Raw genomic sequence first — 13103 nt, 5'->3', positions numbered from 1 at the left:
CACTGTATCCTGGTAAAGCAGATTGAGGCTGCTACCACCGTCCATGAGGACTCACGTCAGGTGGAATCCATCGATGATTGGGTCGAGGACCAGTGCGGCTAAACCGCCATGGCGGATACTGGTCGGATGATCCCGACGATCAAAGGTGATCGGGCATGACAACCATGGATTGAATTTTGGGGCGACTGGCTCTATCGCATAGACGTCCCTGAGCGCGCGCTTGCGCTCCCTCTTGGGGATGTGTGTAGCATATATCATGTTCATCGTTTTGACCTGAGGGGGAAACTTCTTCTGTCCCCCTGTGTTTGGTTGTCGGGGCTCCTTGTCATCGTCCTCGCTTTGCGACCCCTTTTCCTTGTTCTCGGCATTTAACTTGCCGGCCTGTTTAAAAACCCAACAATCTCTGTTGGTATGATTGGCTGGTTTGTCTGGGGTGCCATGTATCTGGCATGGACGATCGAGTATGCGGTCCAAGCTGGATGGTCCCTGATTGTTTCTTTTATACGGCTTCTTCCGCTGACCGGACTTGGAGCCGCTGAATTCGGCATTGACTATAGTGTCATCGGTATTGTCACCATTGCTTCGGTGTTTGTGTCTGTTGCGTCGGAGCTTGCCGTTGCTATTTTTGACCTCAGAGGTGCCTGCTTCGCTTGCCGTGTTTTTGCTATGGGCTAGCCAAATATCCTCACCCGCACAAAAGCGGGTCATGAGTGCTGTGAGGGCTGCCATGGATTTCGGCTTTTCTTGGCTGAGGTGGCGGGCAAGCCATTCGTCGTGGATGCTATGTTTAAAGGCCGCTAGGGCTTCGGCATCCGGACAGTCGATGATCTGGTTCTTTTTAGTTAGGAACCTAGTCCAGAATTTCCTGGCTGACTCTCCAAGCTGTTGAACTATGTGACTTAAGTCATCGGCATCTGGTGGCCGGACATATGTACCTTGGAAGTTGTCATGGAAGGCTTCTTCCAAGTCCTCCCAGCTGCCAATAGAATTTTCAGGCAGACTATTTAACCAGTGCCGAGCTGGCCCTTTGAGCTTTAGTTGGAGGTATTTGATGGCGTGAACGTCATCTCCGCGGGCCATATGGATATGGAGAATAAAATCTTCGATCCATACCGCGGGATCAGTTGTTCCATTGTATGATTCGATATTTACGGGTTTAAACCCTTCTGGGAATTCATGATCCATTACTTCGTCAGTGAAGCAAAGAGGGTGTGCGGCGCCTCTATATCGGGCCGCGTCGCGACGTAGCTCCGATGGAGTCCGTCTGCGGTTTTCGGCCCGGGCGTGACTAGGTTTGTCACGTCCGAATAGATAGCCGTCGTCGCGTGTCGAGGCACGTCCTCGCGATCCGTAGATCGATCTTGTATGTCCTGCTCTACTGTCCAGGTCCTGCCGAAGGTCATATGTATATCCCCGAGCTGTTTTATCTCTATTTTTACGTTGAGGTGGGGCGGGCTGCTGTTCGGCTTGAGCTGCCGCGTGGTGGTCGGTCAGCCGCATTGTCCAGACCGCGTGGTGGTCGGTCGTCCGCATTGCGCAAGGGAGGTACTGGCTCCGGCGCCTCCTCATCAAACTGAGGTAGCAATTTGCGCTTCAGGTAACTCTTAGCTGGGCGCTTGAGACCATATTCTTCGGCGTCTAGGACATCAGTCCATCTCTCGTTGAGCAGATCTAGGTCAGCTTGAAGCTGTTGCTGCTTCTTTTTCAGGCTCCTTTCAGTGGCTATTAGCTGGCGCTTGAAGCGCTCCTGCTTGAGAGGTTCCTCAGGCACGATGAAATCCTCGTTGCCGAGGCTCACCTCATCCTCGGAGAGCGGAAGATAATTACTGTCCTCCGAGTCGTTGTGTATGGCCTGTTCATTAGGGCTAACTTGCCCGTTTTCCTGTTCCTCCTGTTCGGAGGTTGCCCCAACAGGGTCTTCGTTGTCTTCGGCATCGTTCGGAGTGTTGTTTTCTCTGGTGTCAGTATTGCTGTCTTTTGCACGACGTGACTTAGAGCGGCACCGCTGGCGCCGGCGTCTGGGCTGTGTCTCGGGAGGTTTATCCTCAACTGGATCTTCTTTGTCATTTTCGTTAGTTTCTTTAGGTGTATCCACCATGTATATGTCATACGAAGAAGTGGCCGGCCAGCGTCCGGTAAACGGCGGGTTTTGCCCCTGCTCCTCATCGGCATCATCGTCCATACCGTCGATGTCTTCGAAGCCATAATCGAGCATGTCAGTTAAGTCCTCGACAGTGGCTATGAAGTGGGTGGCGGGTGCGAAGCGAAATTCCCCGTCATCAGCCTCCAGTTTGAACCGGATATAATTCGGCTGTGAGCCCTCCGCTAAGGACAGATTTTTTAATGAGTTTAGCACGTCGCCTAAGGGTGAGTGCCGGAAGATGTCCGCGGCGCTGAATTCGATGATCGATGACTGATCTAGCTCGATGTGCGCGGACACACATGGTTCGAAACTTATGGCCGGGAACGAGTCCGAGGTTCTGGAGACACAGATATCACCCGAGGTTAGGTCTGTGTGCGGATCCAATGCCGCGGAGTCTACGGCTTCCGTGGCGGGGTTGAGCTTCCCGTCCCCGGATGGCGCGATCTGCTCCGGATCTAAGGCCAGAGCAGTCACATGAGCTATCTCCTGGGTATGGTCCGATGACAGATTTAAGTCATGTTCATCGAGGTGACAGGGAGCGGCGGCCGCGGTCTCGAATCCGTCGAAGATCAAGTCTCCACGGATATCCCGACGTAGTTCAAGCTTCCAAATCTGACCTGATGGCCAGGGGCGTAGCTGTCGATCTGCTCCAGATGGCCAAGCGAGTTGGCCCGCAGTGCGAAGCCGCCGAATACGAAGATCTGTCCGGGGAGGAAGGTTTCCTCTTGGACAGCGTTGCTGTAGATGATTGAAGGAGCCATCAAACCTTTTGAGGACGGCACAGTGGAACTCTCAATGAAAGCACCAATGTCGGTGTCAAAACCGGCGGATCTTGGGTAGGGGGTCCCGAACTGTGCGTCTAAGGTCGATGGTAACAGGAGACGGGGGACACAATGTTTACCCAGGTTCGGGCCCTCTCTATGGAGGTAATACCCAACTTCCTGCTTGATTGATCTTGAAGAATATGAGTATTACAAGAGTTGATCTACCACGAGATCGTAATGGCTAAAACCCTAAAGTCTAGCCTGTATGACTATGACTATGAGTCTCTGTCCTCCGGACTAAGCCCTGCGGTTTATATAGACACCAGAGGGGATCTAGGGTTACACAAAGTCGGTTACAGAGAAAGGAATCTTCGGTTACAGAGAAAGGAATCTTCATATTTAGACGCCAAGGAGAGTCCCATCCGGACACGGGAGAGAGTCTTCGGTCTTGTATCTTCACAGCCCATTAGTCCGGCCCATATCCAACAGGTCGGACGCCCGAGGACCCCTTAGTCCAGGACTCCCTCAACGGACCCAGTCCGTGTAATTGCTACCATCATATTTCAACCTAGCTTTCTCTAGGAACACATTAAAATTGAACGGAACAGTAGCACGTGCCATTTATCTACAACAACATAGACATGCAAAATACTATCAGGTACTAAGTTCATGATAAATTAAAGTTCAATTAATCATATTACTTAAGAACTCCCACTTAGATAGACATCCCTCTAATCATCTAAGTGATCATGTGATCTATATCAACTAAACCATGTCCGATCATCACGTGAGATGGAGTAGTTTTCAATGGTGAACATCACTATGTTGATCATATCTACTATATGATTCACGCTCGACCTTTCGGTCTCAGTGTTCTGAGGCCATATCTGCATATGCTAGGCTCGTCAAGTTTAACCCGAGTATTCTGCGTGTGCAAAACTGGCTTGCACCCGTTGTATGTGAAAGTAGAGCTTATCACACCCGATCATTACGTGGTGTCTCGGCACGACGAACTGTAGCAACGGTGCATACTCAGGGAGAACACTTATACCTTGAAATTTAGTGAGAGATCATCTTATAATGCTACCGTCGTACTAAGCAAAATAAGATGCATAAAGGATAAACGTCACATGCAATCAATATAAGTGATATGATATGGCCATCATCATCTTGTGCCTTTGATCTCCATCTCCAAAGCACCGTCATGATCACCATCATCACCGGCTTGACACCTTGATCTCCATCGAAGCATCGTTGTCGTCTCGCCAACTAATGATATCACGACTATCGCTACCGCTTAGTGATAAAGTAAAACAATTACATGGCGATTGCATTTCATAAAATAAAGCGACAACCATAAGGCTCCTGCCAGTTGCCGATAACTGTTACAAAACATGATCATCTCATACAATTTATATATCATCACGTCTTGACCATATCACATCACAGCATACCCTGCAAAAACAAGTTAGACGTCCTCTACTTGTTGTTGCAAAATTTACGTGGCTGCTACGGGCTTAGCAAGAACCGTTCTTACCTATGCATCAAAACCACAACGATTTTTTGTCAAGTGTGCTGCTTTAACCTTCAACAAGGACCGGGCGTAGTCACACTCGATTCAACTAAAGCTAGAGAAACAGGCACCCACTAGCCACATGTGTGCGAAGCACGGCGGTAGAACCAGTCTCATGAACGCGGTCATGTAATGTCGGTCTGGGTCGCTTCATCCAACAATACCGCCGAATCAAAGTATGACATGCTGGTAAGCAGTATCACTATTATCGCCCACAACTCTTTGTGTTCTACTCGTGCATATAACATCTATGCATAGACCTGGCTCGGATGCCACTATTGGGGAACTTAGTATTTCAAAAAAATTCCTACGATCACGCAAGATCTATCTAGGAGAAGCATAGCAACGAGCAGGGAGAGTGTGTCCACGTACCCTCGTAGACCGAATCGGAAGCGTTAAGTAACGCGGTTGATGTAGTCGAACGTCTTCGCGATCCAACCGATCAAGTACCGAACGCACGGGACCTCCGCGATCTGCACACGTTCAGCTCGGTGATGTCCCTCGAACTTCTAGATCCAGCTGAGGTTGAGGGAAAATTTCGTCAGCACGGCGGCGTGTCGACGGTGATGATGAAGTTACCAACGCGGGGCTTCGCCTAAGCATTACGACAATATGACCGAGGTGGAAATATGTGGAGGGGGGCACCGCACACGGCTAAGAATCAACTTGTGTGTCTATGGGGTGCCCTCTTCCCCCGTATATAAAGGAGGGGAGGAGGGGGCTGGCCGGCCTCATGGTGCGCCCCCAAGGGGGGATTCCTACTCCTACTAGGAGTAGGTTTCCCCCCTTTCCTAGTCCAACTAGGAGGGGGAGGAAGGGGAAGAGGGGAAGAAGGAAAGGGGGGCCGGCCCCCTCCCCAATTCGGATTGGGCTTGGGGAGCGCGCCCCACCTCTTGGCTGCCTCCTCTCTCTTCCACTAAGGCCCATGAAGGCCCATTGACCCCCCGGGGGGTTCCGGTACCCCCCCCCCCGGTACTCCGGTAAATGCCCGAACTCATCCGAAACCATTCCGGTGTCCAAACATAACCTTCCAATATATCAATCTTCATGTCTCGACCATTTAGAGACTCCTCGTCATGTCCATGATCACATCCGGGACTCCGAACTACCTTCAGTACATCAAAACACATAAACTCATAATACCGATCGTCATTGAACGTTAAGCGTGCGGACCCAACGGGTTCGAGAACTATGTAGACATGACCGAGACTCATCTCCGGTCAGTAACCAATAGCGGAACCTGGATGCTCATATTGGTTCCTACATATTCTACGAAGATCTTTATCGGTCAAACCGCATAACAACATACGTTGTTCCCTTTGTCATTGGTATGTTACTTGCCCAAGATTCGATCGTTGGTATCATCATACCTAGTTCAATCTCGTTACCGGCAAGTCTCTTTACTCGTTCCGTAATGCATCATCCCGTAACTAACTCATTAGTCACATTGCTTGCAAGGCTTATAGTGATGTGCATTACCGAGAGGGCCCAGAGATACCTCTCCGACAATCGGAGTGACAAATCCTAATCTCGATCTATGCCAACTCAACGAACACCATCGGAGACACCTGTAGAGCATCTTTATAATCACCCAGTTACGTTGTGACGTTTGATAGCACACTAAGTATTCCTCCGGTATTCGGGAGTTGCATAATCTCATAGTCATAGGAACATGTATAAGTCATGAAGAAAGCAATAGCAATAAACTAAACGATCATAGTGCTAAGCTAACGAATGGGTCAAGTCAATCACATCATTCTCTAATGATGTGATCCCGTTCATCAAATGAAAACTCATGTCTATGGCTAGGAAACTTAACCATCTTCGATTAACGAGCTAGTCAAGTAGAGGCATACTAGTGACACTCTGTTTGTCTATGTATTCACACATGTACTAAGTTTCCGGTTAATACAATTCTAGCATGAATAATAAACATTTATCATGATATAAGAAAATATAAATAACAACTTTATTATTGCCTCTAGGGCATATTTCCTTCACCAGGTTCCTCCACGAATGCCCGAGTGCCGAGATCCGCCGCGAACGACGAGATCCGGCACCGCGCGGCCGACACCATCGCCCAAGCCCGTCGTCGACCGATCCCGCCGCCGCCAGGAGCCCGCACGCTGCTGGGAGTCCCACACCCATGGATCTGGGCACCCGTGCACCACCGCGAGTCCGCCGTCTCCGGGATCCGCCACACCGTCGGTAGGGCCGCACCCCGCAGATCAGGACGCCCGCGCCGCAGCGGATCCGGGAACGGGAGGAGAGACCCTCCGCCGCCGCCGTCGTGCGCACGGTCTTTGCCAGGCGCCGACCATCGGCAGCGGCGGAAGGGGAGAAGGGCGCTGGAGGGACTAGGCGGCGGTGGAGCCCTCTCGAGTCGCTCGCGGGGGAGGCAACGCGAGAGGGACGCGAGTAGTAGACAGGACATGAAATGTTCATCAAATACTGCCCGTAATTACCTTATATTTTGATTAGAAGTATAATAAGTAAATTAAATGGAATTGGTTTAGAAAGTAAGTAAATTAAGATGATTGATTATCATATACATGTAAGGTTGGAGGATGGGATGGTGGAAAAAAGGTGAAATGAGAACATTACATTCTTTTCAAGTAGTTGAGATAGAGATATAGTTACCGATGGTCTTAGGGCAACTCCAACAAACCGACCCATAGGTGGACCCAACGCCCTGCTGCATTTCAACATTTTTTTCTGATGTCCATTTAAAATAAGGTAAACCCTAGATCTTATTGTGCTTGTCCACCAGGTCAAGGTAGACCAGAGCCGGCCATGGATATGGCTGCGATGTCGATCCTTCACGTGCCCTTCTAGCAGCGGTAGTGGCCACGGCTATGGCTGCGGCGCGGGGGCCACCAACGCCAAGACGTGGAGCGCCAGTGGAACGTCAGGCCATTGGGGGAACACTGAGCGGATGCGCTGCTCACCCGTCTGCTGTCAGTGTGGACGCAAACCCAGTTAAATTTGGACAGATTTGCTTCCACGCGGACACGAAATGGGTTTGTGTCACTGTGTTGGGCCGTGATTTCTATCCACATGGACCCAAACTGACAACAACAGACGAAATGCATCCCTATGTTGGAATCGTCCTTATTCATCAAAAAATCCTATATATGTGCGAGCAACTAACCAACGGTTACCATGAGGGGCTTTTGTAAGGGTCCTTTTTGTGGTCTGGGAGCGCGCGGGTGGTGCGTCCAGCTGCCACCATGTGTCGCGTGTTAGGCGCTCCCTTTAAAAATTAGTTTTTTTATATTTCTATACTATTCTCAGATTTTACATTCTTTTTTTTCAGCTTTTTTGTTTTTGCCTTTATTTTTTTAGGTTTTGGAGATTTTTTCGAAGCACATCAGTGCTTCTCGTGGAAGCACAGATTTGCTTCCATGTACTTCCACGAGATATTTGCTTCGAGAAGCACAATTATGCTTCTACTCGAAAAGGGAAAGCATAATATATGCTTCCGCGAGATGGACAGCCCGTGTTTCCTAGAAAATAGAAAAAAGCACAACATGGTTTTCCAAAAAAGAAATTTTGAAAACCGCAACCGTGCTTCCTAGGCTCCGGTTTATTTCTTCCGTGTTTTTCCGTTGCCGTTTTTCTTGTTTTTTCGATATTTTTCCAGTATTAATTTCATACTGCATGATGATTTATTTGGGAGTCATTCTTTCATTAAGCCATATGTCTGTTAATTTGTATTGTCATTTGTCAGTACCTGTACCTAGGATGAACTAACATTTGTTTAGTACATCGAAACTACTACACGTACAACTATGGCTTGTCCGATTTGGTACGATGCGACATCCAGCCGTCGCTGGAGTTCGAGTCCAACTGACATACGGTTGGATCTGCTCCATCGGACAAAATTCGTACGTGAACTGTAGTACATATAGCACGGTTCTTAGTACATAGGAGTGAAACGATGTAATTTTGTACTGCATGATGATTATTTGGCATTGTCTATGTAGTGTAATATATGGTAAAATCATCACTAGGGAGAAAAGGTGATCATAAGATTAGGCATGAGTAACCAAACACCATGTTTTTGCATCTACACAACCATAATCCTCAAGTGTAGCCAACCAAACATCATGTATCAAACGATCTCATGATGCAATGCAGGCAGGCAAACGAAAATGCAAAACATGGTTTAAACTGGTAGTATCTCGGCCAGAGCTCTACTGAGCCACAGATGTAAAGAGGTCAAAACGGCTGGAGGCAACCAAACATGTCCATAAAGACCTGGAAAACAACTAAGTCATGTCACCATACAGTGCAATGTAGACAGTCCAGCCATGCTATTCCCTCATTTACGAGCATCTATTGTGCACCGTGAAAAAAAAAAAAGCGCGCTATAGTGTTTTGAACAATGTCTCACTAACTAAATTAGTGTACAATGTCTCACTAGTAGCAATGCTGTAGCGGTGATATAGCACGTTAATAACATATTTTAAGAGCCAGGCTATTTTTTTCATTGATTGCACACGATGTATCGTCGTTGAGAACTGAAACATGCACGTAGATTCACACTAGAAATGACTTTAACCCTGGCGTTGAGGTGTGAGGTGCATCATATCCCTCGGGAACAAACAACACTGTCGAGAATGCGACTCATATCCTGCTTCACGTTCTGTTGTTCTGAACAAGTGAGTGCTAGCACTCTAGCTATCTCGAGTAAATTGCCCGTGTATGAAAGTACGAAACCACAAGTTACTGCTACGCAGTTTGTCGAATGGCTGTACCTTGGATTCAACATCCGGTGCCTGCACCCTCCCTCGTGGCGTGTCACCATCTTCCCCACGCCCCATTACTGATGAAGCGGGGACATTCATATCAGAATGATGAAGCGGGCCGGGGACCGGCGACAATACCATTACCACGAGTCCCTCTCCGGCCACCCCATTTGTTAACGGCGATGAGGTTCCGCCTGTGCTGGCAACCAGCTACCTCATAACACAAATATGTCCGTCAGATGCTGATCCAACGACACCATGTATAATGATAAATTTGGCTGCAATACCGTTTTTCTTTTGCTTTCCTCCTTTATAATTATTTATGACGTTATACCAGGTTGTCATGCTGACGAACAAGCTTGCTGGGTCAGCTATATACCGGACACAGATTCAGGTCTTGTCCTTAATTCCATCGCCAAGTTGAACCTTGAGGCACCATTTTTCTGTGCAAATGGAGGCCGAGCCAGCACGCCAGAACAGCCCAACTGAGATCACAATTGACTGCCCCGAGCCGGATCATCCAGCTCCGCCTCCAGCCCCCAATCCAACAAATGAAAACAGCCAGCCCCAGGATCATCAGCCTCCAGCAAATGGAAGCAGCCAGCCCAAGGAGGTGATCGAGAGCTACAAGCTCATGCTGGAACTGAGCAAGTACATCCTGCTGCTGGCAACGCTGGTGGCTACGGTGACGTACGCCGCAGGGTTCAACCCGCCTGGGGGCGTTTGGCAGGAGACCGTCGCCGCCTCAGGCCAACTCGCCGGCGACTCCATCATCCGGACCACCAGCTACCGCCGGTACCTGGTGTTCTTCTATTGCAACGCCACCGCGTTTGCCTCGTCGCTCGTGATCATCGTCCTTGTCCTCTTCCTCACCCTCCTGGAAGAGAAGAAGCAGCTCCGCCTCCTGCCGCTGCGGGCGGTCATGGTGGTGGACCTGATGAGCGTCATGGGGGCCTACGCCGCTGGGACCTGCCGGGACACGCCCACCACCATCAACTCCTCGGTACTGGTGGCTGCCGTCCTCATCTACCTCATGTTCCAGATGGTGCTGGCCTCGTTCTCGCACGACCACGAGTACAATGACCCTGTGCAAGAGAAACGGCTCCGCAAGGTCCTCATGCTGCTCGCGACGTTTGCAGTGAGCGTCACGTACATTGCAGGTATGAGCACGCCAGGCGGCTTCTGGGACAACACCGAGAACGGTCACCGGCCAGGCGACGCGATTCTCAAGGACCGCCATGGAGCTCGCTTGAGGGTCTTCCTCTACTTCAACACCACCGCGTTTGTTGCGTCACTGCTCGTCATTGTGGTGCTTCTGGACAGAAAGCCTCGCGTGACTGGGGCATACTGGTGCATCGCTGTCGCGCTGATCAGCCTCATCGTCTCATACACGGCCGGCAGCTGCAGGGAGACCGACACCAACTTCTATGTGGGCAGCCTGGTTATTGCCGTCCTGGCATTCATGGCATTGCTTCAAGTTGCATTTGTTCAAGATACCATACAAGCTGCAAGTACCTGGTTCTGGACCAAAATCAAAAGCTTCCAACGCTGCAGGTCCGGAGACTCATGCTGGAGCTTGCCAAAAGCAATAACAATAGCTCCAGGTCCGGAGACTAATGGCAGCAGGTACTACGGGAGCACATCCCTTTTCTTATTTCTTCTTCCTCTGAAAATCATTGGCTTTAAATGACCTCTTTTGCTCCCCAATTACATAGGATGGCAGCGGATCAGGCTCGCTCCCTTGTACTGTTGCTAGCCACTCTTGCAGCAACCATCACTTACCAAGCGGGGCTGGACCCTCCCGGTGGCGTCTGGCCGGATAATGGGAACGGGCACATGGCTGGTGACCCGATCCTCCTCACAGTGAACGCTAAGCGGTACAAGACCTTCTTCTACTGCAACTCCGTCGCCTTCGTAGCCTCTTTGGTGGCCATCATCCTGGTACAAAGCAAGGTTATGCTCCAGACCCATGTCCTCCAGGCAGCCATGATACTGGACTTGTTTGGCCTCATCGGAGCATATGCTGCGGGAAGCTCTCGGGACTTGACCACCTCCATTTACGCCATGGCCTTGGCAGGCGCCGTCCTGGTCTATGTAGTGATCCATGTTGTCTTCTTTACACTGAACCGCGCCGAAGCCACTGCTGAGGAAATTGAGTCCGTGGAGAAGAGGCGCAAGCGGTTGCTCCTTTTCGCAGTATTGGCTGCGACCATCACTTACCAAGCAGGGTTGACACCTCCGGGCGGCTTCCGGCTTCAGGATGATGGATCCAGCGGGCACCAGGCAGGGGACCCGGTCCTCTTGTACAACTTTCCCCGCCGCTACAAAGCCTTCTTCTACTGCAATACAGTGAGCTTCATGCTGTCCATCGCCCTCATTATATTGCTCGTGAACCCCCATTTATACAGGCCAGCCATACGAAGTTACGCACTCGCTGTTTGCACGGCGGCGGGCATGTTTGGTCTGATAGGGGCTTATGCTGCTGGAAGCACCCAGCATCTGAAAACATCCATCTACATCTTTGTCTTAGGGGCTGTGGTCCTCTTTGTCATAGCTGTACTGTTCCTAGTGTTCTTGGATAAGAAAGATACGGTCAGTGAACTGAAGCAAGAAAATGCTGACAAAAAAGGAAAGGCAAAGCATGCCAAGCGCAAATATCTGATGCTGCTAGGAATCCTTGTGGCAAGTGTCACCTACCAGGCTGGTCTAGATCCGCCTGGGGGAGCTTGGCAGAACGACAGCAGTTGGTATGATGCAGGAAACCCGATCATGCATGACAACAGGAGGCCCCGGTACCTCGCCTTCTTCTACAGCAACTCCACCTCCTTTGTGGCATCCATTGTTGTCATCGTCATGTTGCTGCCGCAGTGGCTGAATAAGAATAAAGAATGGTCGCTCAAGGTCATGAACACAACGATTGTGCTGGATTTGCTCGCCCTACTAGTGGCATACGCAGCAGGATCCAGCAGGGGGTGGAAGACATCTGTGTATGTCGCCGTGCTGATCATCGCCGTCCTGGCCTACGTTGCAATCCATATAATGCTGGCATTGTTATGTTCTCATTCTCATAGTGCTGTCATTCCTCAGCAAAGGAGTCCATGCGCCCAAGCAAATTCTCAATCACAGGAGCACGCGAGGAATCAGGCACAGTTTGCTGCAATGTCAACACCTTGATTATCAGTGTGTTTGTAGCTCTGTTCGTGTGAGGAGTGGATGTGATCTTCCTGTATATCAATTTCCCTATTGTCTCCTGATTTGATTTATTGTTTTTATGTACTCCCTCTGTTCACTTCTGTAAGTCGTTTAAGACAGCTGAAATTGACCTGTTTTAGGTGCTGTCTTAAATGTCTAAAATGTCTTACAAAAGTGAACGGAGGGAGTAATACAAATAGAAAGGAGGGGATGGTGTGTGGCTTCTCTTTTATTTTTAGTTTCTTCCTATTCTTAGTTTTGGTCGTAGCTTGTCATCTCTGCTATGCCCTATTCCTCCCCATTTCTAGATTTATAGTCTACTTGATCTTTGATGTACTGGATTATTCTAAATCACTCAAACTTAGCTAGTATGCTCGAGCATATTGGCAAAAACTATACATTTTTGCATCGGGCATATTTGGACTCGGGTTGGGTGTAAACCTGAATCCAGTGGATGTGGCAGGTTCACAGGGCTTGGAGCTACGTATGGTTGTTCTGCAGTTACATGATTCGAAGACTAAGAGCAGTCTTAATCATTGTTAAGTGTTAAACACATAAAAAAGAGCAATTGCACAAACATCACAAGACAGTTTGGCAAGCAAGGATGTAAACACCTGACTGATTTGTGTGCCTGGGTAGATGCATTAGAAATTATGCAGGCACCAGGAACCGGATCATGC

General features: G+C 49.4%; 1 protein-coding gene across 2 annotated transcripts; it reads left to right on the top strand.

The window, feature by feature from the left end:
• Positions 1–9682: 9682 nt before the first annotated feature.
• LOC109785179 (uncharacterized) lies at positions 9683–12863 on the top strand. 2 transcript variants are annotated; one of them, XR_012190197.1, is made up of 3 exons: positions 9683–10857; positions 10947–12504; positions 12608–12863. XR_012190197.1 is itself a non-coding variant. In XM_020343788.4 (2 exons), the coding sequence occupies exons 1-2, from the start codon at positions 9683–9685 to the stop codon at positions 12403–12405; spliced, it is 2634 nt and encodes an 877-aa protein (XP_020199377.1). In that variant the 3' UTR covers positions 12406–12508. The 2 variants fall into 2 exon arrangements, 1 of the variants encoding a protein (XP_020199377.1); XM_020343788.4 differs by lacking the exon at positions 12608–12863 and having other exon boundaries at positions 10947–12508.
• The last annotated feature ends 240 nt before the right edge of the window (positions 12864–13103 follow it).

Source organism: Aegilops tauschii, chromosome 7 (assembly GCF_002575655.3).
Source record: "Aegilops tauschii subsp. strangulata cultivar AL8/78 chromosome 7, Aet v6.0, whole genome shotgun sequence".
Taxonomy (NCBI): Eukaryota; Viridiplantae; Streptophyta; class Magnoliopsida; order Poales; family Poaceae; genus Aegilops; species Aegilops tauschii.
Note: the sequence above shows the minus strand (reverse complement) of the source record. Positions and strands in the feature narration are given on the sequence as shown.

Coding starts and splice junctions, on each gene's coding strand:
- LOC109785179 (XM_020343788.4), top strand. CDS start 9,683: ATGGAGGCCGAGCCAGCACGCCAGAACAGCCCAACTGAGATCACAATT. Junction 10,858..10,946: donor CCGGAGACTAATGGCAGCAG/GTACTACGGGAG, acceptor CCAATTACATAG/GATGGCAGCGGATCAGGCTC.